The sequence below is a fragment of the Saccopteryx bilineata genome, chromosome 4 (genome assembly GCF_036850765.1).
Source record: "Saccopteryx bilineata isolate mSacBil1 chromosome 4, mSacBil1_pri_phased_curated, whole genome shotgun sequence".
Taxonomy (NCBI): Eukaryota; Metazoa; Chordata; class Mammalia; order Chiroptera; family Emballonuridae; genus Saccopteryx; species Saccopteryx bilineata.
In genome coordinates this window covers 67,198,941-67,225,909 of record NC_089493.1, presented here as the reverse complement: position 1 = coordinate 67,225,909, position 26,969 = coordinate 67,198,941, and the positions used below count along the sequence as shown (strand labels likewise).

The following is a 26,969-nucleotide window of genomic DNA, read 5'->3' as shown; positions in this document are numbered from 1 at the left end:
TCGCTGATTTGATCCTTTGCTTCATCCAGCCTGCTTTTAATTCCTTCTAATGTAGTCTTCATTTTTGATATTGTGCTTTTTATTTCTGTCTGGTTATTTTTTTATGATTTCAATGTCCCTTTTGATGCTTGTTATCTCTTTATTTAGGTGTTCATTATGTTCATCCTTTGTTGCTCTAAGATCTTTGAGCATCCTAACAATTATCATCTTAAACTCTGCATTTGTTAATTTGGTTATTTTCATCTCACTCAGTTCTTTTTCTGGGCATTTCTCTTGTTAATTTATGTGGATTGCATTATTTTGTCTTCCCATTTTGTCTATGTATACACTCTTCCTTTGGGTGTGTTGTTTATGTAGCTAGCTGAGTCTAGGTTGTGCTCCAATTTTCAGTTGTGCTGTTTCTAGGTCTTCTTGGGTTTGCATCAGCTGTTGTTTGTAATCTGCTGTGGGCTACTTATCTGCTATCACTATTCTTTTTTCTATTGGTGTCAGCATTTTCTATGTCTTAGCTGGGTCAGGTGTGAGGAGCCCTTCCTTAAGCTACCACTCTAACAAGGGTTGTTAGGTCCTGAACTGATGCTCTCCATATCTGGCCGCTGGATGTGCCTGCCCTGGACCTTCCTGGCTGAAACCTGGCACAGATCAGTGGGGGTCACTGCCTATGACTGGCTCTTATCAATCTTTTTGTAGCTACAGATGATCCAGATCTTGTGGCTGCCTCTGCTGGGCCCAGGTGCCATTGTCATTATTAGCTGCACTCCTAGACTAGCTTTTATCTACTCTTGGCCTGGGGGAAGTTCCTTTAAAATTTTGTGTTCCTGTAAGATCTGCTTTCTGCTGCCTCTTATTGCTGGCTACTTGTTGAGCTCAGTAGTGTAATTCAGTGATTAGGTACAGTATTGGATGTGGCTTGCCCCTTAACTATAGATGTCTTTCTATCTAGACTTTTTATTTATTTTATTTTGTTTTGTTTTTTCTTCTTTTTCAGTACTCAGAAGGGTGTGGTCTCAAGGGTCCAGTGTGTGTGGCCTCTGTGCTCCGGATGTGTGGTCTGTCTTCCCGTCCCTTCTCCCCTGCCACGGCTGTTGCTGCCTCAGATGTTTGGGCTCAGGTGCTGCTGGTACCAGCCTGCCTCTGCAGCTGCTATAGCTTCCGCTGCCCCTGGTGGTCCTGCGCTCCAACTTGGACCACCACCAAGGACACCCTGGCCCCAGCCACCTCCAAGAGCAGTCTTACGCCTCGGGCTGGATTGTGTGCAAGCTTGGACCTCTGTAGTGGCCGTGAGCTGCAGGCGGCTCATGCTTGCCCGTTTGGACTGCTTCTGCTTTTGCCCCGACCTCAGCCACCGCCAAGGGTGGGCCCACGCCACCGGCATGATTGCCCACGAGCTTGGACCTCAGCAGCAGCCGCTGGGGTTTCTGCCTCTGTGGGCTTGCCCTCGTGCAGCTGTTTGGACTGTCTCCGCTGTTATCTGGGCCCCCTCCACCTACAAGGGCATGCAGGATTGCGTGCGAGCTCGTACCTCCGCAGCAACTGCTACTGCAGCTCTGGGATCTACTCCTGCCTCTATGAGCAGGCCCGCGCGCACACCTGTTTTGATCGCCTCTGTGGTAACCCAGGCTCCTGCTCGGCTGGCATGCACACCCACTCCAACCTCCGCAGCGGCTGCCACAGCTTCCATCTTCATGGGCGGTCCCATTTGTGCTGGCAGGGACTGCCCTAACTCATGCAGCCCCGCTCTGCCACTGGCTTAACCATCCGGAGGAGCACTCAGCAGTGTGGGGGAGGGGCAATGTAGCTCAGACCCCAGCACTATGTATGTCCCTAATGTGCTGCCTGCCTCTAAGTGCCTCTTTGTTCTGACTGGAGCAGGAGAGCCTCTGGTGGGTGCGGTAATTTCTACCCTTTGCTGGTGTTGCTGCTCCAAGGAAAAATGTTCATTTTAGATTTGGAACGTGATTCAGTCCAGGGGTTAGGGTGTCCAACCCTCAAAGTGTCTCCCCCTGTGCCTCCAAGACCACACTCTCCCCTCGCAACTTCAGTCCTCTCAGTGCTCCGTGCTCCCAGAGCCCCGGGCAAGTGGCTGTGAGCGAGGCTCTCTGTGCGGTCCCTTTAATACAGAGCCTGAGTCCAGGAGTTCTGTCTCCTTCTCTCAAACAGTCTCCAGGCTCCTTTCTCAGTCAAATACAGCCTGTTCGTCCCTTCCAGGCTCCAGAATTCTAGGCTGGGACTCCAGTTTTTGGGCTGAGGATCCACAACCCACAACTCGTGGGGCACTCCTCCCCACTGCCAGAGTCCCTCTGGGGGCCACTCACTCCTGGGAGTGGGGCAGCCTTTACAGCATCTCTGCCTTTCTTACCAGTCTCAGTGTGGGTTCTTTGGTGGTCCTTGGCTGTAGAATCTTCTTAGTTTAGTCCAAAGTTGGTCTTTCAAGATTACTGTTTTCAAAATTAAGTTGTAATCCACTTTGGTTCTGGGATGTGGGAGTTGGAACGTCTGCCTATTTTGTGGCCATCTTGTCTCACCCTCCCCACACTCTTATAAACCTTTTCTCACTGTTATTAACCTTTCCCACATTTACTTTACCACAAAAATAATAAATATGTAAAAATACCTACATAGTGCAAAATCCTGTGATATGGCAAAAAATCCACAATACAAAATTAGATATATACAATTTAAAAATCTACGATACAATAAGACTGTGAAAAGTGAACTGTGATATGATATGGTGATGGACGACTATAGACGAAATGGGATAGATGATAGGCACTGGGATTTTAGTAAGAAAATTACTGCAAAGGTCTAGGTAGGTGATGATGTGGCCTTGAATTCAGCAAGAGACCATGGGCATGATGGGCAGAACAAGCTTTAATGTGCTGCCATGCCTATATTTTCCCTTTAAAGCAGGGATTGGGAAACTTTTTGGCTGAGAGAGTCATGAACACCATTTTAAAATGTAATTCTGTGAGAGCCATACAATGACCCGTGTGTGTTATGCATTATCCAATAAAAATTTGGTGTTGTCCCAGAGAACAGCTGTGATTGGCTCCAGCCACCCACAACCATGAACATGAGCAGTAGGAAATGAATGGATTGTAATACATGAGAATGTTTTATATTTTAATGTTATTATTCTTTTTATTGAAGACTTGTCTGTGAGCCAGATGCAGCTATCAAAAGAGCCACATCTGGCTCACGAGCCATAGGTTCCCGGCCCCTGCTTTAAAGAGTTACTGCTATAACCCTCTTCCATGTTAATCATCATGCTGATACAGATGATTATTTATTAGATAAAACATGGATGCTTAACATTTGGAACCTGACACTGCTTATAAGGGGAATCTAAAATAATCAAAGAGAAACAGAGAGAGGAAATGGTGGATTTTGGGATTGGGAGAGAGGGAAATAGGCAAAATTAATCAAGGGTACAAAGTTTCACTTATGAAAGAAAAGAAAGTCTTAGACAGCTACCGTACAGTTCAGTGCTTATAGTTAATAATAATGTATTATGTACTTAAATATTTGCTAAGAGTAGATCTTATATTATGTGTTCTTATCACACACAAGTAATAATAATAAAAAAATGGGTGAGAGGCCACTTTTAGAAGCGATGAGTATGTTTATATCATAAATTATGGTGATAGTTTCCTAGATGTATACTTATCTCCATCAAGTTGCATAGATTAAATAAATAAAAATTTTAAGTGTCTATAATACCTCAAAAAAGTAGTAAAAAAATAAATGGGTGGTTAATCTAAGAATATCCCATCTATAGACTTGACTAGTGGCCAATGGAATAGTCTGTCACAAAAACCTTGGCCAGTGAGGATGCTTGAACAATTAGATTTTTATGACTTGAGGTATTTGAACTTGAGAAGTAGAGCAAGAATTAAACAGTCAGAAGCTGGATTGAAAGATGAGAGGACATAAAGCAAAGTGAAATTATTCTAGTGGAATAGCAGGGCTGTGATCAATAAACTCCTGATGGCAAGAAGCCTTGTTCACCAGGGTCATACTGGATCCTGAATGAACTTCAAGTTCCCCAGGCAAGTTCTATCACTTCAAACCATGCTGTGTAGCCAATATCCATGGTCAAGATTCTCTTCATCTTTATTCCTACACGTTATCCCCCAAATCCTCTTTGTCTGAAGTAAACAAAATTATATCTGTTCCTTGCATCCAAAACTACTCATCTAAAATTGATCTTGAAAGTAGGAACCAAATTTAGGAAATTTACCTAAAGAAAAAGCTGATGGAATTTGATGAACAATTTTTATCATTATTAAATATTTTCAAAAGCTAGAACTATGGAAGAGAGAAGCCTATATATATTTACAACAAACCACACGTAGGGCCAGAGGTCATGGCCATGAAGGTTCACATTGGATTTGGGCAGATGGTAAAGGAACTGTGGAGCCAGAGGATGGTGGACCATTTCGTTTATTAGTCTTGCAATGGCTGACGAGCAAGCAGCAGGGAAAATCATTTCTCTCTCTCTCTCTCTCTCTCTCTCTCTCTCTCTCTCTCAGGACTCACAAGCAAAACAGGCCAGGATGGAGGAAACCTTTCTCTGGCAAACAATAGCAACAATTGGCCCCTCCCCATGGCGGCAGGCAATCTGCAGTCTACATTCTGCCACCCTGAGGGCAAGCACCAACCAATCAGGAAAAATACAATGTGAACTAGCCTAACACACTTGTTTGCCCAGCACCACACGAAAACAAATCTGACACGTGTAGTTTCAAACCATTCAGAGTCTCAGTTTCCAGCAAAATTAAGGTGGCAATAGACTAAAGAAATATCAGAGGATATAACAGTCAGAAGCAACATAAAATGGAAAATGCATCACAAGAAATGAAAAGAACTGGTATGGTTTGAAACAACCACAAGTGAATTCTGCAGGAGCTGCCTTTGTTTCTCTGCCTTAACATGTATTTGTTACTGCAGATTAATAGCCTCCCTTTGGGGAAGAAATGGCCCTGGATCATTGTTCCATTTTAGGAACCACGGGTGTTGTTGTATATATTGTGTTTATAATCTTAGGGGTTAGTGAAAAACACCTAACCAAGAAAACAGCCACCACAGACCAGAATGAGCTTTGCCAACATTTCCATCCTAATAATTCCTACACAATCAGACACATAATGACATGATAATGAGCATGAAGGTTCCACTGTCTATGTGGAATGTCAATTTTAAATAAGAGTGAGGACATAAATGTGTGTGCATGTGTATGTGAAAAAAATAAAAAATTAATGTGACTAATCTACTCATGTCTTGCATATTAAATAACCTTCAGAAGTCACCTCATTGAAGGGGCCACTCATTTTGAAGAATGTAGATTAATAAACCTCCTTGCTTAAAAAATGAGCTTCAATATTTGTGTGAATCATAGAGTCAAAAGCAAAAATCGATGGGCTATTGACTACTGGGGATGATCACATTCATTTTGCCCTTTGTGGTTGGTGAAATCCATGCTGCAATTACAGAGACAGGCTGGCAGCAAAGAGCCTCAGTCGGGCTTTCAGCTCCACATTAATCCAAAACTCCCCATTTTAATGCAGATATAGATTGCCACGAGTCAATAGCTGACTACTTGAATTGTGAAGTAACAGCTCCAGTGGCTGTGGCAGCCTGAGCTTACAGTATTTGGAAATTTCAAAGCTTTGCTGTGTGAGCCAGCATAGCTAAGGCTCGAGGGGAGGTGTGTTGTGCTGATGCTGTTGAAAAGATCTGTCTTTGGGATCTAAAACACAGATTATAGCAAATTCAAGGTGGGCGGGTCATATACTCATAGGATTGAAGAGCTGGAAAAGACCTCAGAGGTCATCTGGTCCAGCTCTTTCCTTAAAGATGAGGAAATTGAGGTCCTTAGAGGTTAACTAACATGCATGTGGTTACACAGCTAGTCACCAGAGGACCTCACACTAGAAAAAGATGTATTCTCTTAGGCTTTCCTCTACTTTACATAGGTAATGTATATACAAAAAAAAAAGCAAAATCTGCTTCATGTGAACATGCAATAAGTATGTTACTGAATAGGTTTCATTTAACTCATTTTTAATATTCAGTGATTCATAAACGGGGTAACTAGGAAATTCTTCTCATCACTGGGAGTTCATATGTAGCTATGCCGACATAAAAATCTGTTACATGTTACAACTGAGGGAAAGGCAAGATCTTGTGTTTGAGGTATTAAATGGGCAAAATTTCAAAAAATGCTTAAGTGATAAAACTCTACCCATGTTAGAGTTTAGGACTATTTGAAAGCAGCTTTTTTTTAAAAAAAAAATTGTTTTTTTATTAATTGAGAAGCATGGAGGCATCTCACATGCTCCCCGACTAGGATCCACCTGGCAAGCCCCTACCGGGCGATGTTCTGCCCATCTAAGGCCACTGCTCCCTTGCTTAGCAACCGAGCTATTTCAGTGCCTGAGGCAAGGTCATGGTGCCACCCTCAGAGCCTGGGGTCAACGTGCTCAAACCATTCAAGCCATGGTTGTGGGAGGGGAAGAAAAAGAGAGAGAAAGAGAGAGAGAGAGAAGGGGGAGGTGGAGGGTGGAGAAGCATATTGTCGTTTCTCCTATGTGCCCTGACCGGGAACTGAATCTGGGACTTCCACATGCCAGACCGATGCTCTACCTCTGAACCAACCGGCCAGGGCTGAAGGCATGCTTCTATTGGGGGCAGATTTCTATTTATTGAAGTGTTTATACATATATCAAACTGGACTGTGAAAGCATTGAGGATGAGGAATAGTCTCTTCTATCATCAGCAAAACACTGCTTGACATTAGTAGGTACTCAATGAATGTGCTGAATGTTATATATCTAAATCCATATAAGAAGGCTTTGCACTCAAATTGTGGTCTGTGGTTCAGCAACGTTGACACTGCCTGGAAGTTTGTTAGACATGCAAAATCTCAGGCCCCAGGCCAGACCTGCTGAAGCAGAACCTGAATTTAACAAGATCCCAAGGTGCTTAGAAGTCTCATGAAAGTTTAAGATGTCTTGCAATAAACTATGCTAAACCAGGTTTCTAATCACTCAAATCCTATGACAATGAGTTAGGTCACGTGAGTCTGAACATGAAGTGACAATTTTAAGTGGTCAAAATTGTCCCTAAATGAATGACCTTAAAATCATCCACATACCACCATAAGGGAATGGTAGGGGAGGAGTGTTTGAGAATATGTAGGAAGGTGCAAGTGTTGTCCTTTTTTCAACTGAGGGAATACTGGGTTTATATCTCTCATCTTATTCCTAATGTGAGCATTTCTCTTTTAAGTAGAATGGCACCATTTTAATAACCATTTCTCTTTCTCCATAACTCATACAATATGATTTGTGTTAAATGCACTTATGATGAGAGTCCACTGCCAATGGGAAATATTTAAGTGCAGTGATGTATTTCTAGTATTATGATCTTAATACATTTTCCCAGTTAACTAAGTTCAGTTACAACAACTAGTTACATTGAAATTCAGGTATCTTACCCAGTTACGCTCTGCTTTACTGGAGAATTATAGCTCTAAACGTCTTTCAGTTGGAAATTTGAAACAGAGTGATGGGGCATAAATCATTAGTATCTCTCTCACAACAGCATTAATCCCAGTGGCTTTGTGGGTTATTTAATGATGGAGAATCTCCCTGGACTCCACGTATATCTCAAAAGAGGCAGAGAGTGGCCTTAGCCTGGGGAGCTCTGACTCTGAGTCCCATGCTTTTTTCCTGAGTGTCTGTAGAACCTGAGCTGATGCCTAAATGACCAGACTTGGGCTCCAGCAAAAAAGCTTTAGCAGTAGATTTTCTGTTTTATTTCATGACCACACAACAGCAAATCCCATTTGAGTCAAGGCTGAGCCCAAATCTACATAGGATGAGAGGGCTTCCCTGGGTTATCTTCCCTTCTGCTGATGTTGGCTCATCACCTATACTGAAATGCTTTGAAAAGGCAGGCGTTTGAGTGATGAAATGGGGCTTGTCTCTGAGCAATGGGATGGTCAGAATTCAGCCACTTGAAAGGGACATTTTTGCAGTGATCAGCTTGCTTTTACTGGCTTTCAAATAAACTCCAGAACTCTCTGGGCTTCCACAGAGAGAGTGAGTTTGCCCTGCAGAGAAAGGGCTGGAAGGACTTATTGGGAGTAAAACGGGTTCTCCAAGGGCACGTCTGATCGCTGTGGTGGCTGCCCTGTGTTTCATCCCCTGGTCCTCCATCTCTGCCATGCTTGTTGCTGTGCTTTTTTCTTTTTCAGGCTAAATCACTTGGTAAATTCTTCCCCTTGTCTTTCCTTCTCACACTTGCCTCTCAGTTCCCTAATAAATGATTCACATAGTCTGGGCTGAGCATGCTCAGTAGTTGAAGGTAGGTTGCATTTGTAAGGGAGTAGCTTCAGCAGTCTCTCTATGGTGTTTCTATTTACATGAAAGTAATTCACCAGGTCAGCAAACAGATGAGCTGGAAACCTCTTGTCTTATGACAGAACAGATCAGTTCACACTGACCAGTTTACTGGAACGTATCACCAGGCAGTCTAGCTTGTCTTCAAAGAATGCTGCTCTGTTCCCACTGGTGCTGACCAGTTCATCTCAGTGGCTTCCTTTTAGACACCAGCATATATCCTGAAAGAAGAATAAAAACTGGAGTTGACCTACTCGGTACTGGCTTTTAACCAACCATGGATCTATAAATGGGCAGCCTGTTTTAGGGAAATGGTTTGCCCCAAGCAGAATCTGAGCTTTTTTTTAAAATTGAAACAAAGGCAATGCTCCATAATGACATAGCCACAGTCAACATTTTCTTGGCTGTTGTTCCTATAAAGAAGATCAATATCAGTGTCATTATTTGTCTCTTTTTTCACAAAACCTTGTAAAATTATAATTAAAAGGCAAACTGTTTAAGATGGAGATATGAGTCTGTTATTCAACTCCTCCAATCCTAGATTTCCATGGAAATGGCTGAAGAAATGTAAAACTGGTGGTGTGTGTGTGTGTGTGTGTGTGTGTGTGTGTGTGTGTGTGTGAATACTGGCATTTGAATTAAAGGAAAAGATAGAAGCTTTAAGAAGTTTCTTTAAGTCATGCTGGTATTACTGAGTTGAAGGGAAAGTGAATTAATTAAGCTGTAGTTGGCTTGGGAAACAACTGGAAAGAACCCTCTAGTAAATGCCATCGGCACAGGCATCTCAGAATGTGTATGTGGGGGAATGGGCTACAGGTGAAGGCAGGCCTTGAAGCAACTGTTATGGGTCTTGATGTTAAGAGCATCTTGGGTAAAAGCATGATGTCCTGGGAACACACAGAGTCAAGATACTGTGCACTGGACTATGTACAGTCACTTCTGTTTGGCCTTGCTGGGGTGAGGAGCAAACAGTGGCACTTGCAGAGGGCTCCAATGAGGGTGGACATGTCAGTGGAGAGTGGGAACTCTCTGTGAACAATCTTCAAGCTGCCTCGACAAGCACAAAGATTTTTTTGACCTAGTGGTGAAGTGTAGCTCTCTGCCTTCTTTCTACTGGCAACTAGACTGTGAATCTAGCAGAGTAAAGTTACAAGATTTCTAACATTTTTTTCTCATTCCTTCCTCAGGGCTGTAACATAGAAATCAGCAGCACCTCCACCAGACTCTATTTCAGCTCTCAAGACAAACATATATCCTTGTGTCTTAAGAATGGACAAATTAAGGTAATAATTGTATACATAAAAATATCCAGTAATAAATAGCTAACACTTACTGAGCACTAACTGTGTGACAAGCCTTTGGCCTTAATTGCTTTAAAATTTTTTTTTAAATTTAAATTTATTTGTTCATTTTAGAAAGGAGAAACATAGCGAGAGAGAGAGAGAGAGAGAGAGAGAGAGGGAGAGAGAAGCGGGGAGGAGCAGGAAGCATCAACTCCCATATGTGCTTTGACCAGGCAAACCCAGGGTTTCAAACTGGCAACCTCAGAGTTCCAAGTCGATGCTTTATCCACTGTGCCACCACAGGTCAGGCTCAACAGCCTTTTTTAATTCTTGCAACAAATCTAAAATCTGGGAATTATACATATGTTGTATTTAGGTAAACAAATTTCCCTCTGAGGTTAGAGAACTTACTCAAGTAAACAGCAGAACAGAGATTTCAGCCCAGTTTTAACTCTAAGCCAATAAATGATTGGGAACAGTGCAATTATCTCCTCAATAAATGGAGCTACAAAAAACAAAACAAACAAACAAACCAAAAAAACAAAAACAAAAAAAAACACAAGAGAAATCTTCAGAAAAATCTATTTTGTATTATCATTGAAATTTAACAATGATATTTTCAAAAAGGACTAATACTTAATCAGGGAAGATGGTTTTGAAGTAAAAAAATGAGCAATAAAATACAAAGGAAGATGTGAACTACTACAAATTGGTTATAATAAATAACATAACAGGCAATTGGTAAAGAGGAAGGCAAGCCCAAGAAATTTGGTGAAAGGATATAATTAAATATGAACAGAGGGTAAATAGACACATGATGAATGAATCCTGGAGATTCTGTTTACGTTAATAGAGATTATAGGAAAATGGAATTTAAAGGAATTAAATTATTTCTGGAAAAACTAAACATGCTATCTAATAAGAAAAGAGTGGCATCGGGTTTTCCCAAAGAAATGGAGAATATCTACTAAGTTTGACCCAGAAGTCTATGTGCAGCCATGTTCTTATTCACATGTGAAAGCAATGGAAAGACATTTCAGACACTCAGGTTTCCAGAGGTATGAGAACCTTGCAATATTTTTGATACAATCCCTTGAAGAAGCACTTGAGGAAAAAAACAAAAACAAAAATCAAGATCCGAGGAGATGTGATATATAAAAAAGTATCTTTAATCAGTGAAAACTCTAAAATTTGGCACTGGTTATGTAACCTTTACTCATGTTAATAAAATTTTGTGAAAACTTCAAACATCATCTAAAACAATGCCATTACATAGAACTTTCTGAGATAAATGTTTTCTTCTGTACTGCATGACAGAGTAGCAAATATCCATAGGTGGCTATTGAGCACTTAAAATGCAGCTACTATGACTTAGGAGCTAATTGTACTTAACTTTAGTTCATTTAAACTCAAATACCCACATGTGGCTAGTGGCTATCCTACTAGACAGTGCAGCTCTAAAAGCAGCTATATAAAAATTGAGGATAGCAAGATGATATCAGTGTAATGGCTATATGAGATATACTCCTGATCTCTCCCAATAAAATTTCAACAAATTGGCCCTGGCCAGTTGGCTCAGTGATAGAGCATCAGCCTGGTGTGTGGAAGTCCCAGGTTCGATTCCTGGTTAGGGCACACAAGAGAAGAGGCCATCTGCTTCTCTACCCCTCCCCCTCTCACTTCTCTCTCTTCTCCTCCCTTCGTGCAGCCATGAGTTGATTGGAGCAAGTTGGCTCTGGACACTGATGATGGCTCCATGGCCTTCTCCTCAGGTGCTAAAAATGGCTCCCGCTGCAATGGACAAGGGCCCCAGATGGGCAGAGCATTACTCCTTAGTGGGCTTGCCAGAAGGATCCTAGGCATGGCGCATGTGAAAGTCTGCTTCTGTCTCCCCTCCTCTCACTAAAATAAAAAAAACTTCACAGAGCTAAAAGTTGTAATACACTGACACCTACTGGAAGAAACCTCTCAAAATTAAAATTTATGTTTCTTTTTCTTCCCCCCTTTTCGTTTTTTTTTTCTTATTTTTTTCTCTTTAAAAAAAATTTTTTTTTGTATTTTTCTGAAGCTAGAAACCGGGAGAGACAGTCAGACAGACTCCCGCATGTGCCCGACCGGGATCTGCCCAACCAGGATCCACCCCGCACGCCCACCAGGGGGTGACGCTCTGCCCACCAGAGGGTGATGCTCTGCCCCTTCAGGGCGTCGTTCTGCCGTGACCAGAGCCACTCTAGTGCCTGGGGTGGAGGCCAAGGAGCCATCCCCAGCGCCCGGGCCATCTTTGCTCCAATGGAGCCTCGACTGCGGGAGGGGAAGAGAGAGACAGAGAGGAAGGAGAGGGGGAGGGGTGGAGAAGCAAATGGGCGCTTCTCCTGTGTGCCCTGGCCAGGAATCGAACCCAGGACTTCTACACGCGAGGCTGATGCTCTACCACTGAGCCAATCGGCCAGGGTGTCTCTTTTAAATTTTTGAATTTTGTTTTTTAATTTTTACATTTTTATTCTTATTTTTTTCTGGGTGTTTTGTTTTTTATTTTTTCTTTGCTTTTTATCTTTTTTTTCTGAGGTTTTTCTTATTTGTCATAATTTTAAGATTTTGTATTTTCTTGTATTATTTTTACTTTTTCAATTTTTTTGGTTGTTTTTTTGTTAGGGTTCTTAACAACACCACTCTCAAATGCCATCAGGGAAGAAGAAATTGAATACCATGGCTGCACAAGACAAAGATGTATTTCAGAATGAAAATGAAAAATCTCTAGAAAAAAATCTCAATCACATGGAAACCTTGGAGTTAAATGATAGAGAATTCAAAATTGAAGTGCTGAAAATACTCAATGAGATGGGAGAAGACAACAATAGGCTACTTAATAAGCTCAGAAAACAAATTAATGAATAAAACAAACATCTCACCAAGGAGATTGAAACTTTAAAAACATATGAAGAACTCAATATGTGAATTAAAAACTGAGGTAACAAGTTTAGCTAATGGAACAAGGTAGAGGAAAGAATCAGTGATATTGAAGACAGGCAACTAGAGATGTTATAGAGAGAAGAGGAGAGAGACTCACAAATTAAAAATATTGAGAGAGCTCTACAAGAATAGTCTGACTATATTAGAAAGAAAAGTATAAGAATAATAAATATATCAGAAGAAGAAGAAGAGAGGAAGAAGGAAATGGAGAGCCTATTCAAACAAGTAATGGATGAGAATTTCCAAACCTATGAAAAGACTTCAAGCCTTGAATCCAAGAAGCAAAGAGGATGCCAAGTTACTGCAACCCAAACAGACCTACTCCAAGGCACATCATAATAAAATTGTCAAAAATCAATGTCAAAGAAAGAATCCTCAAAGCAACTGGGAAAAGAAGAACATAACATATAAAGAAAAGCCCATTAGATTATAATCAGACTTCTCAGGAGAAAATCTACAAGCCAGAAGAGAGTGGACCCAAAAGAGAAGCATTACCAGCCAAGAATACGATACGAATCAAACTTATCCTTTAGATATGAAGGAGAAACATAAACTTTTCCAGGCATACAGAAGCTGAGGGAATTTATCACCAGAAAACGCCCACTGCAGGAAATACTCAAGGGGTTATTTGACCAGACACAAAGAACAAAAGAAACCAAAACTACAAGTAAAAGCTCCAAAAGGGTCACAATAAAAACAAGGATAGTTTTGACAAAAATAACATTAAAAGAGAAAGGATAAAGATCTTCAGTAACAAAAGAGGATGGAGTGCAGAAGCATTCATAAGACAAAGAACTCTTTTACATATAAACATTTTTTTCTTAACCTAATGGTAACCACACATTGAAAAAAGCATTACTCAAACACACAGCTTAAAAAAGAAAAAAACAGGGAAAAAGTATGGAATACCACCAAACAAAAACACCTAACAGAAACAGAAAAGAGAAGAATCAAAAAAAGATACAGAGCTACCAAAAAACAAAACATAAAATAACTATAGGAAATCTTTAAGTGTCAATAATTACCCTAAATGTAAAAGAACTGAATTCACCAATAAAGAGGCACAAAGTAGCAGTTTGGATGGGAGGAAGCAGTTGTATGCTGCCTGCAAGAGACACAGCTAAACTTCAAGGACAAAAGTAGATTCAAAGTGAAAGGTTGGAAAATGATTTTCCAAACAAATAATATCCAAAGAAAAGTGGGTGTAGCCATACTCATATCTGACAATGCTGACTTCAACACAACAAAGGTAACCAGAGACAAAGATGGACAGAAATTTTATACTGATAAAAGGGACGCTGTATCAAGAAGACATAACACTTTTTAATATATATGCAGCGAACCAAGGATCACCAAAATATATAAGACATCTGCTAACTGATCTAAAAATAGAAGCAAAAAACCCCACAATCATACTTGGAAATCTAAACACACTATTGATGGCTTTAGATAGGTTATCCAAACTGAAAATCAATAAAAAAAAATATTGACCTCATCTCACTAGATGGTGTCACAGTGAATAGAGCATCAAACTAGGACACAGAGGACCCAGATTTGAGACCCTGAGGTTGCCAACTTGAGTATGGGCTCATTTGTCTTGAGTGCAGGCTTAACAGTTTCAGCACAGGCTTATAGAATTCACCATATGGTTGCTGGCTTGAGCCCAAGGTCACTGGCTTGAGCAAGGGTTGCCTCACTCTGCTGTAGTCCCCCAGTCAAGGCACATATAAAAAAGCAATCAATGATCAACTAAGGAGTCACAATGAGGAATTGTTGCTTCTCATCTCTCCCTTCCTGTCTGTCTGTCCCTATCTGTTTCTATTTCTGTCGCACTGTTACACAAAAAATAAAAGATATATTGACCTTAAACAACACTCTGGACCAAATGAACATAATAAACATTTATAGGCCATTTCATTCCAAAACAGCAGATTATATATTCTTTACCAGTGTGCATGGAACATTCTCAAAGATATGCCATATTGTGGGCCACAAAACTAACATCAACAAATTCAGGAAGATTGAAATTACAGCAAGCATAAGTTTTGATGATAAGGCTTTGAAATTAGAATTCAACTGTAAAAATAAAGTTAAAAACCCCACAAAAATTTGAAAATTAAACAACAAACTTTTAAAAAATCCTGGTCAGTTGGCTTAGTGGTAGAGCATCGGCCTGGCATGCAGAAGTCTTGGGTTTGATTTTCATCCAGGGCAGACAAGAGAAGTGCCCATCTGCTTCTCCACTTTCCCCCCTCTACTTTCTGTCTGTCTCTCTCTTCCCCTCCTGTAGCCCAGGCTCCATTGGAACAAAGTTGACCCAGGTTCTGAGGATGGTTCCATGGCCTCTGCCTCAGGTGCTAGAATGGCTCTCATTGCAATGGAGCAATACCTCAGATGGGTAGAGCATCGCCCCCTAATGGGCTTGCTGGGATCTTGGTAGAGTGCATGCAGGAATCTGTCTCTCTGCCTCCCTGCTTCTCACTTCAGAAAAATAAAAAAATAAAATAAAATAAAGTCTGGACCAAAGAAGAAATAAAAGCAGAGATCAAAAGATATATACAGACAAATGAAAATGACAACATGACATATCAAAAATTCTGAGGTGCAGCAAAAAACTAATAAAGGAGTTTATATAATTACTAGCTTATATCAAGAAACAAGTAAGATCCTAAGTAAACAACCTAACATCATACTTTAAGAAACTAGAAAATGACTGACCAGGTGGTGGCACAGTGGATAGAGCATTGGACTGGGATGCAGAGGGCCCAGGTTTAAAACCCCAAGGTCACCAGTTTGAGCACGGGCTCATCTGGTTTGAGGAAGGCTTACCAGTTTAAACCCCAGGTCGCTGGCTAGAGTAAGGGGTCACTTGGTCTGCCGTAGCCCCCTGGTCAAGGCACATATGAGAAAGCAATCACTGAGAAACTAAGGTGACGCAACAAAGAATTGATGCTTCTCATTTCTCTCCCTTCCAGTCTGTCAGTTCTTCTCTCTGTCTCTGTCACACACACAAAAAGAAACTAGAAAAAGAGGAACAAACCAAACTCAGTAGAAGAAAGGAAATCTTAAAAATTAGAGCAGAACTTAATAAAATAGAGAACAAAAAATTTTAGAAAATATTAATACAACAAAGAGCTGGTTCTTTGAAAAGATTAACTAAATCTACAAACCACTGGCTAGATTCACTAAAGAAAAAAGAGAAAGGACTCATATAAACAAAATTTGAAATGAAAAAAGAGAAATTACCACAGATATTATGGATCTGCAAATGTTCATAGTAGAATATTATAAAAAATTATATGCCACCAAATTCAACAACCTAGAGGAAATGGGTAAAGTCCTAGAACTATGCAATCTTTCTGGACTGAGCCACAAAAAAGTGGAAAACCTAAATAGACTGATAAGCAAGGAGAAAATAGAAACAATGATCAAAAATCTCCCCCAAAATAAAAGATCAGGACTAGCTAGCTACACTAGTGAATTCTAACAAACATTCAAAAAATATTTTGTACCTATCCTTCTCAGTCTTCCAAAAAATAAAAGATTAACCAATACTCCTTAACACATTTTATGAGGCCAATATAACCTTCCTACTAAAACCTGGAAAGAACAACACATAAAAGGAAAATGATACACCAATATCTCTAATGAATACAGATACAAAAATCTTAAACAAAATCATAGCAAATGAAATACAACACATTAAAACCATAATAGTACATCATGATAAAGTGGCATTCATTTCAGGAGCAAAAGGATAGCCCAACATATGGAAATTGATCAACATAATATATAACATCTATGAAACAAAGAACAAAAACCATAAGATTTTATCAATAGATATAGAAAAGGCATTTGATAAGACCCAACATCGCTGTTTGTATAAACACTCCATAAAACTGGAATAGAAGGAAAGTACTTCAATATAGTAAAGGCCATATACAACAAATCATCAGCTAATATCATACTAAATGGTGAGAAAATGAAAGCTTTTTTTCTATAATCAGGAACGAGACAAGGCTTCCCACTCTCTCCACTCTTATTCAACATAATTCTGGAAGTTTTATTCAGAGTGATCAGGCAAGAGAAAGAAATAAAAGACATTCATATTGGTATGAAAAAGTAAAGTTATCAGTTTTTTGCAGATTACAAATCTGCAAAATCTATATATATAAAAAAAATCTTTCTATATAAAAGATTACAAAATCTTTGTATATAGAAAGCCTTAAAAACTCTACCAAAAAGTTATTAGAAACAATAAACCGATACAGTAATGTCACAGAATACATAATCAATATACAAAAGTCTACTGCTTTTCTATATGCCAACATTGAGACTTCAGAAAATAAACTAAAAAAAAAAAAATTCCTTTTACAAGTAATTAAAAAAAATTACTTTATTTTAAAATAAAGTACCTAGGAATAAACTTAAAAAGGCTGTGAATGGCTTATATACTGAAAATTACAAATTATTATTGAAAGAAAATGAAAAAGATACGATAAAATGTAAAAATATTCCATGTTCATGGATTGAAAGAATCGACATAATTAAAATGGTCATATTACCCAAAGTAGTATACAAATTTAATGCAATCACCATAAAAATTCCCAATGTTATTTTTTTAAAAAATAGAACAAAAATTACTAGGTTTGTTTGGAACCATAAAAAAAAAAACAACTTCAAATAACGAAAGCAATCCTGAGAAAAAAACAATACAGCTAGAGGTATCACACTACCTGACTTCAAATTATACTATAGAGCCACAATAATCAAAACAGCATAGTATTGGCAGAAAAAAAGATATACAAACCAATGGAACAGAATTGAGAGCCCAGAAATAAAACCACATATATATGGACAAATCATCTTTGACAAAGTGGCTGAAAACACACAATGGAGAAAAGAAAGCCTCATCAACAAATGTTGATGAAAAAATTGGAAAGCCTCATGCAAAAAAAATAAAACTGGACTACAGTTTGTCCCCCTGCACAAAAATTAATTCAAAAAGAATCAAAGACCAAATATAAGATCTGAAACTATAAATTACATAGAAGAAAACATAGATATTAAACTCATGGATCTTGGCTGTAGAGAACAGTTTATAAATTTGACTTCAAAGGCAAGGAAAGTAAAGGCAAAGATAAATTAATAAGGTTATATCAAACTAACAAGCTTCTGCACAGCAAAAGAAACTGACAACAAAATAAACAACCGATTCCGGGACGTCAGCGTAATGGCACGGTAGGAAGCAATACCGATAAATCTCCCCCAAAACTCAACAAGATCTTCAACCAGAAACAGAAAAACCTATCCTTGGAGCCTCCAGATGTTTTGCAATACACCCGAAGGTATGGTCGAGGGAAAAATTGGCTAAATATATAATCAAACCTCGAAGGATATAGGGAGTAAGAAGTGCTCCGCTTTCCTCACTAACCTAAACAGGGCTGCTTTCACTGGGAACTGAGAATATAGAAACTGAGGCGGGCAAAGGGGGTGAATAGATCCAAGCCGTGGCACAAACGGCTGAACCAGGCTGTGGCACAGAGATCCAAGCCGAGGAAAAACTGTGCATGTGGCAACACAGTCAATAAAAGCTAACACTCACGCCAAACCCAGACAAAGAAAGAGAAGTGGGGCAGCCATTTTCCCCGATCTCCTGGTTGCTGTGCGCAGATAGTGGGCCAGAGATCCCTCTGAGTGCCTCAGCAGTGGGCGCTCGTGTTACCCCACAGAGAGGCAGAGTCAGGGGACTTTGTGTGGGCCGAAAGCAGAATCTCTGGGCCGCCCCAGCACCCTGAAATAGCTGCGCATGGGGAGGGAGTGAGAACCAATTCCAATGCTGGAACTTTTCCGTGTGGGAGGGCTTTTACTCAGAGGGTGAGGCGGCTGGCCTGATATCCTGGTCGGCGCGCATGGAGAGTGGGCAAGAGATTCCTCCCAGCACCTCAGGAGTGGGAGCCCATGTTATCCCACAGAGGGGCAGAGTCAGAGACCTTTGTGTGGGCCAAAAGTGGAATCTTGGGCTGCCCCAGCGCCCTGAAAAGGCCGCACATGGGGACGGAGCGAGAGCCAATTCCAATGCTGGAACTTTTCCTTGCGGGTGGGGGTTTCACTCAGAGTGTGAGACTTCCGGCCTGATATCCTGGTCTGCGAGTGCAGATAGTGAGCGACAGTTTCCTCCGAGTGCCTCGGCAGTGCGCGCCCGTGTTATCCCACAGAGGGGCAGAGTCAGGGGTCTTTGTGTGGGCCAAAAGTGGAATCTCCAGGCCGCCCCAGTGCCCTAAAAAAGCCACGCACGGGGAGGGAGCGAGAGCCAATTCCAACACTGGAACTTTTCCGTGCAGGCAGGGGTTTCACTCAGAGTGTGAGACTTCCAGCCTGATATCCTGGTCTGCGCACAGATAGTGAACGAGAGTTTCCTCCAAGCACCCCAAGAGTGGGCGCCGCCCATGTTACCAGACAGAGTGGCAGAGCCAGAGGTCTTTGAGTGGGTGGAAGCCCCGCCTGATTATGCTAGCAGCTCTGACTGACTGAGCCTTACCCAGAGCCCTGTGCTGAGTGGGAATAGAGTGGGGAGTTGCCAGCTCTTTGAGCCTCTTACTATCCAGGCAGAGGCAGCAGCAACCCCATGTCTGGATTATCAGGCTACTAATTGAGGAAGGAAAGGCTAGGAGAGAGGCTCCAGGAACACAGACTCTCTCACTGTCAGAGCCTATAAATGCTAATGAGCCTCAACTGCCAAAGAGACTGAAGCACAATACATGACATCACCATGGAGACTTATCAACTGCAAACCTCTACCTGAGCGTACCAAAGGGGCAGAACCCAGGGTACAGAGTCACTGACCAGGAAGAGGAAGAGAAATGAAAAAGCAAGAAGATAACCTCTCAAAATCAAGAATAATCCGCAGACTTTATAACCTATCCCATTTTATTATATTTGTTCGTTTCTTTCTCTTATCTTCATTCTTGATTTTTTTTCCCTCCTCCAACTTGGTCGTTTAACTCTCTGCCGGTCTTACTCTCTCCTCTCCTTGAACTACACTACCCATAAATGTTACATCTCCCATTATCTTTTCTCTCCTCTTCCTTTCTCTCTATGAGGGCTGCACTCCAAAACCCTTAACTCTCTCTCTCCTCATTTTTCTTTTTTTCTTCTTTTAGTGGGTGCCTCTTTTTTTCCTCTCTCTCTTTCTTTTCTCCCTCTACATTAGTTTCTTCCTTTCTCCTTTACATCTCCTCTCATTCAAACCTCAATAACGAACAAATTATCTTATCTGGGACTCAAACTTATGTTTCTGGCATTTTGGGGATTTTTATTTCACCTTTTGTACTCACTAGCAGTGCTCCCATCCCTGGCTCTCCATTTTATCTAGTTCTTGTTCCACTAAATACAATAGTAATTTTTTAATTTGTCCCCCCATTTTCCTGTTTTCCTCTTATTCCTCTCATCATAACTCTTAGTCAACCAACACCTAAAAGCAAATCATTTTATTCTTGACCAAAATTTTTTCCTTATTTTCTTTTTGTGGGTCCATACCCCCTTTATTCTGGTTTTTTTTAGCCCCTTTATTACTTCTCCCCAATTCAGGCCCTCCAGAACAGTCATTGTTTGTTCTATTTAGTACAATATAATTCACAGTTCACCACAAGATTTTCTCAAGAAAGAGGGGAGAGGAGAGGAGAGGAAAAAAGCAGGGGGAATAATTTCCTTTTTTTATTTTTTATTTTTTTATTTTTTATTTTTATTTTATTTTATTTTTCTTTATTTAATTATTAATTTTTTTTAAAAAAACAACTCTTTTTGATTTTTTATTATTATTTTTTTAACTTTTTTTTGTTGTTTTTTTTTAATATTAATATTTTTTTATTAAATTTAATGCAGTGACATTGATAAATCAGGGTACATATGTTGAGAGAAAATATCTCTAGATTATTTTGACATTTGATTGTGCTGTATACCCCTCCCGCAAAGTTAAATTGTCTTCTGTCACCTTCTATCTGGTTTTCTTTGTGCCCCTCCCCTCCCCTAACCACTCTCTCCTTCTTCACCCCCCCCTCCCCCAACCCCCCCGCCCCTGTTGCCATCATATTCTTGTTCATGTCTCTGAGTCTCATTTTTATGTCCCTTCTATGTATGGATTCATCTCAGTTTTTTTTCTGATTTACTTATTTCACTCCGTATAATGTTATCAAGGTCCATCCATGCTATTGTAAATGATCTGATGTCATCATTTCTTATGGCTGAGTAGTATTCCATAGTATATATGTACCAAAGCTTTTTAATCCACTCGTCCTCTGACGGACACTTGGGCTGTTTCCAGATCTTCGCTATTGTGAACAATGCTGCCACAAACATGCGGGTGCATTTCTCCTTTTCGAGCCGTTCTATGGTGTCCTTGGGGTATATTCCTAAAAGTGGGATAGCTGGGTCAAAAGGCGGTTCGATTTTCAGTTTTTTGAGGAATCTCCATACTGTTTTCCACAGTGGCTGCACCAGTCTGCATTCCCACCAGCAGTGCAGGAGGGTTCCCTTTTCTCCACATCCTCGCCAGCACTTATTCTGTGTTGTTTTGTTGATAAGCGCCATTCTGACTGGTGTAAGGTGATATCTCATTGTGGTTTTAATTTGCATTTCTCTAATGATTAGTGATGTTGAGCATTTTTTCATATACCTATTGGCCATCTGTATGTCCTCTTTGGAGAAGTGTTTATTCATTTCTTTTGCCCATTTTTGGATTGGGTTGTTTGTCTTCCTGGTGTTGAGATTTACAAGTTCTTTATAAATTTTGGTTATTAACCCCTTATCAGACATATTGTCAAATATGTTCTCCCATTGTGTAGTTTGTCTTTTTATTCTGTTCTTGTTGTCTTTAGCTGTGCAAAAGCTTTTTAGTTTGATATAGTCCCATTTGTTTATCCTGTCTTTTATTTCACTTCCCCGTGGAGATAAATCAGCAAATATATTGCTCCGAGAGATGTCGGAGAGCTTACTGCCTATGTTTTCTTCTAAGATGCTTATGGTTTCACGGCCTACATTCAAGTCTTTTATCCATTTTGAGTTTATTTTTGTGAGTGGTGTAAGCTGGTGATCTAGTTTCATTTTTTTGCAGGTAGCTGTCCAATTTTCCCAACACCATTTGTTAAAGAGGCTGTCTTTACTCCATTGTATTTCCTTACCTCCTTTGTCAAATATCAGTTGTCCATAGAACTGTGGGTTTATTTCTGGGTTCTCTGTTCTATTCCATTGATCTATATGCCTGTTCTTATGCCAGTACCAGGCTGTTTTGAGTACAATGGCCTTGTAGTATAACTTGATATCAGGAAGTGTGATACCTCCCACTTTATTCTTCTTTTTTAAGATTGCTGAGGCTATTCGTGTCCTTTTTTGGTTCCATATAAATTTTTGGAATATGTGTTCTATATCTTTGAAGTATGTCATTGGTATTTTAATTGGTATTGCATTGAATTTATAAATTGCTTTGGGTAATATAGACATTTTAATGATGTTTATTCTTCCTAACCATGAGCACGGTATATGCTTCCACTAGTTAGTATCTTCCTTGATTTCTTTTATCAATGTTTTGTAATTTTCCGAGTACAAGTCTTTAGTCTCCTTGGTTAAGTTTACTCCTAGGTACTTTATTTTTTTGGTTGTAATTGTGAAGGGGATTGTTTCCTTAATTTCTCTTTCTGACTGTTCATTGTTGGTGTATAAAAATGCTTCTGATTTCTGAGTATTGATTTTATATCCTGCCACTTTGCTGAATTTATTTATCAGGTCCAGTAGTTTTTTGACTGAGACTTTAGGGTTTTCTATATACAATATCATATCATCTGCAAATAATGATAGTTTTACTTCTTCTTTTCCAACTTGAATGCCTTTTATTTCTTCTTCTTGTCTGATTGCTGTGGCTAGGACTTCCAGGACTATGTTAAATAAGAGTGGTGAAAGGGGGCACCCCTGCCTTGTTCCTGATCTTAAGGGTATTGCTTTTAATTTTTGCCCATTGAGTATGATGTTGGCTGTGGGTTTCTCATAGATGGCTTTTATCATGTTGAGGTATGTTCCCTGTATTCCCACTTTGCTGAGAGTTTTGATCATGAATGGGTGCTGGATTTTATCAAATGCTTTTTCTGTATCTATTGAAATTATCATATGGTTTTTCTCCTTCTTTTTGTTTATGTGGTGAATCACATTGATTGATTTACGAATATTGTACCAGCCTTGCCTCCCCAGAATAAATCCCACTTGATCATGGTGTATGATTTTTTCCATATATTGTTGGATCCGGTTTGCTAATATTTTGTTGAGGATTTTAGCATCTATATTCATCAGAGATATTGGCCTATAATTTTCTTTCTTTGTGTGGTCTTTGCCTGGTTTTGGAATCAGAATTATGCTCGCCTCATAAAAGGAGTTTGGAAGTCTTCCTTCCTCTTGAATTTTTTGAAATAGTTTGAGAAGGATAGGAGTTAGTTCTTCTTTGAATATTTGGTAGAATTCCGTTGTGAAGCCATCGGGCCCCGGACTTTTCTTTGTTGGGAGTTTTTTGATAACTGTTTCGATCTCATTTGGTGTAATTGGTCTGTTTAAGTTTTCTGATTCTTCCAGATTGATTTTTGGAAGATTGTACGTTTCAAGGAATTTGTCCATTTCATCTAGGTTGTCTAGTTTTTTGGCATACAGTTCTTCATAGTATTTTCTTACAATATTTTGTATTTCTGTTGTGTCAGTTGTTATTTCTCCTCTCTCATTTCTAATTTTATTTATTTGAGTCCTCTCTCTCTTTTTCTTGGTGAGTCTACTTAAAGGTGCATCAATCTTGTTTACCTTTTCAAAGAACCAGCTCCTAGTTTCATTGATCCTCTGTATTGTTTCTTTAGCCTCTATGTCATTTATTTCTGCTGTGATCTTTATTATTTCCTTCCTTCTACTACATTTGGGCTTTACTTGCTGTTCTTTTTCTAATTCTTTTAGATGCAGGGTTAAGTTGTTTATTTGAGCTTTTTCTAGCTTCTGAAAGTGTGCCTGTAGTGCTATGAACTTCCCTCTCAGCACTGCTTTCGCTGTGTCCCATAAATTTTGAGTTGTTGTATGCTCATTGTCATTCGTTTCTAGGAATTTCTTTATTTCTTCTTTGATCTCATTCTTAATCCATTCATTATTTAACACCCTGCTATTTAGTTTCCATGTGTTTGAGAATTTTTGAGCTTTTCTGCTGTGATTCATTTCTAGTTTCATGCCGTTGTGATCGGAGAAAGTGCTTGCTATGATTTCAGTCTTCTTAAATTTGTTGAGAGCACTTTTGTGCCCTAACATGTGGTCTATCCTAGAGAATGTACCATGAGCACTTGAAAAGAATGTATATTCTGCTGCTTTAGGGTGAAAGCTTCTGAAGATATCTATTAAATCGAGTTGATCTAGTGTTTCCAATAAGTCTGCTGTTTCTTTGTTAATTTTCTTTCTTGAGGATCTATCTAGTGATGTTAGTGGGGTATTGAAATCCCCTACTATTATAGTATTGCTGTTGATCTCACCCTTTAAATCCATCAAAGTCTGTTTTATATATTTGGGTGCTCCTATATTTGGTGCATAGATATTTATAATAGTTATATCTTCCTGTTGGATTACTCCCTTTATCATTATGTAGTGGCCTTCTTTATCTCTTACTATATCCTTTGTTTTAAAGTCCAATTTGTGTGATATAAGTATTGCTACCCCAGCTTTTTTTTCATTTCCGTTTGCATGAAACATTTTTTTCCATCCTTTTACCTTCAATCTGTGTGTGCCTTTTGTTCTAAGGTGTGTCTCTTGTAGACAACATATGTATGGGTCCTGTTTTCTTATCCATGCAGCTACCCTATGTCTTTTGATTGGATCATTTAATCCATTTACATTTAAGGTTATTATTGATATGTAGTTGTTTATTGCCATTTTCTTCTTTAAAGGTGTATTCCTTTTTCTTTTTTTTTTTCTGTATTCTTTTCCCACTTTATCTGTTTACACCAGGCCCCTTAATATTTCCTGCAGCATTGGTTTGGTTGTAATGAATTCCTTGAGTTGTTTTTTGTCTGGGAAGCTTTTTATTTCTCCTTCAATTTTAAATGATAGCCTTGCTGGATAAAGTAGTCTTGGTTGTAGGTTCTTGTTCTGTATTACTTTGAATATTTCTTGCCATTCCCTTCTGGCCTCAAGTGTTTCTGTTGAGAAGTCAGATGTCATCCTTATGGGGCTCCTTTGTAGGTGATAACTTTTTTTTCTCTTGCAGCTTTTAATATTTTCTCTTTATCGCTTAGCTTTGGTATTTTAATTATGATGTGTCTTGGTGTAGGTTTCTTTGGGTTTCTCTTTAATGGAGTCCTCTGTGCTTCTTGGATTTGTGAGAGTTTCTCTTGCATTAATTTAGGGAAGTTTTCAGCTATGATATGATTGAACAAAGTCTCTATCCCTTGTTCTTTTTCTTCTTCTTCAGGAACCCCTATGATGCGGATGTTATTTCTTTTCATGTTGTCACAGAGCTCTCTAAGAGTTTCCTCTGACTTTTTGAGTCTTTTTTCTCTTTTCTTCTCTGCTTTCATGCCTTCATTCCAGTTGTCTTCTAACTTGCTGATTCGATCCTCTGCTCTATCTATCCTGTTTTTAATTCCTTCCATTGTGGTCTTTATTTCTGATATTGTATTTGTAGTCTCCAACTGATTCTTTTTTATACTTGCTATTTCTTTATTTAGGTTTTCAAACTCCCCCTCCATTGTTGTTCTAAGATCCCTAAGCATCCTTACAATCATTATTTTGAACTCCGCATCTGGAAGTTTGATTATTTCCATATCACTCAGTTCATCTCTCGAAAGTGTCTCTTGTGGTTTCATTTGGATTGCACTCCTTTGTTTTCTCATCTTCTTCTTTTTTTTTATTTGTAGAGTTGATTGAGTCTAGGCTTGGTGTTGTCTGCCTCCAGTTTTCAGTTGTGTTATTTTTAGGTCTTCGTGGGTTGGTATCAGCTATTATTTGTAATCCACTTTCGGATTTGGGCAGCTTTGAAGTCTTGATTTGTTTGTTTTCTTAACAGGTGATAGTCTTGTTAACTGATCTCAGCAGGGGGCTTCCTTGAAACTGTATCCAGGAATGCTGTGGGTGTAACCTGAGACGCTGAAGGTCTCTTCCTCCAACTAATCTCACTGGGGGCAGGGTTTTTTCTCTCAGCATCAGTAGGGGGAGGTGTATCTCAGATCTCCATGGACACCTGAGTTACTGCCCCTCCTCCCCACTTCTTGTTTTCAGCTGTGTCTTGTTGTGCTGATTGGAGCTGGATAGATGTCCGGAGATCTCTGATCCGGAAGCACTTCAGCTCTGTTTTGTGAAAGGTTCAGTCCCTCCCCCAGCTATGGCCGCCTCCAGCACGAATGAGTCAGCTTTTTTATTTTGTTTCTTGCATACCTTAGCCCCTCACAGTCTGTCCCTCTCCCTGTCCTTTCCACTTGGGAGATAAGCTGGTCTTTTCAACCCACCTTGCTCCCTGGTCACCAGGTAAGTGGCTGTGAGCAGTAGTTTCTGCTCTTTTTCCTCTATGAAATCCTCTCTGGGCTCTCAGCCTCACCCCCCTCCTTCCCTTCCTGTAAGCAGAGGAGATTCAGGCACTCCTTACCAGGATTATTGTGGCTTCCTCTTTGCTCCTTGGTTTTTGAGAGCTGTTCTTGCAGTTCAGTGTTGGTTTTTCATGCTGATTTTTTCTAAATTGATTTGTATTCCAGTTTGGTGTTGAGAGCTGGGTGTCTGTGCATCCGCCTACTCCGCTGCCATCTTCTCTCCTATTTTTTTTAACTTTTTATTCTTTATTAAATCTCATTAATACTATCAACAAAACCACCCTCAGATGCCATTAAGGAAGAGAAAATCAAATATCATGGATACAAAAGAAAGAGAGGTAACATAGATGCGGAAAAATCTATGGAGAAAAAATTTAATATATTGGAAACCTTGGAGTTAAACGACAGAGAATTTAAAATAGAAATCCTAAAAATACTAAAAGATATACAAGACACAGAAAGGCAATTTAGGGAGCTCAGAAAACAACGGAATGAACACAAAGAATATATTTCCAAGGAAATTGAAACTATAAAAACAAATCAAACAGAGATGAAAAACTCAATACACGAGCTGGAAAACGAGGTAACGAGCTTAGCTAATAGAACAGGCCAGAGAGAAGGTAGGATTAGTGAAATAGAAGAAAAGCAACTTGAGGCACAACAGAGAGAAGAAGAAAGAGACTCAAAAATTTAAAAAAATGAGATAGCCCTACAGGAATTATCTG

At 39.6% G+C, this 26,969-nt stretch overlaps 1 protein-coding gene across 8 annotated transcripts in view; it reads left to right on the top strand.

The window, feature by feature from the left end:
* LOC136335945 (uncharacterized) overlaps positions 1-26,969 on the top strand; it is a 166,523-nt gene that overhangs the window by 64,879 nt on the left and 74,675 nt on the right. For 5 of the 8 annotated variants that reach the window (XR_010731340.1, XR_010731338.1, XR_010731339.1 and 2 more), the window contains one exon: positions 9,593-9,688. Coding sequence is in view for 5 of the 8 variants with exons in the window: in XM_066277200.1 (XP_066133297.1) it covers positions 9,593-9,688 (96 nt within the window). In the remaining 3 variants the exon portion in view is untranslated. Of the gene's footprint in view, positions 1-988; positions 5,250-9,592; positions 9,689-26,969 lie in introns of those variants that run through there. The other 3 variants (XM_066277198.1, XM_066277197.1, XM_066277199.1) reach the window with 1 other exon arrangement.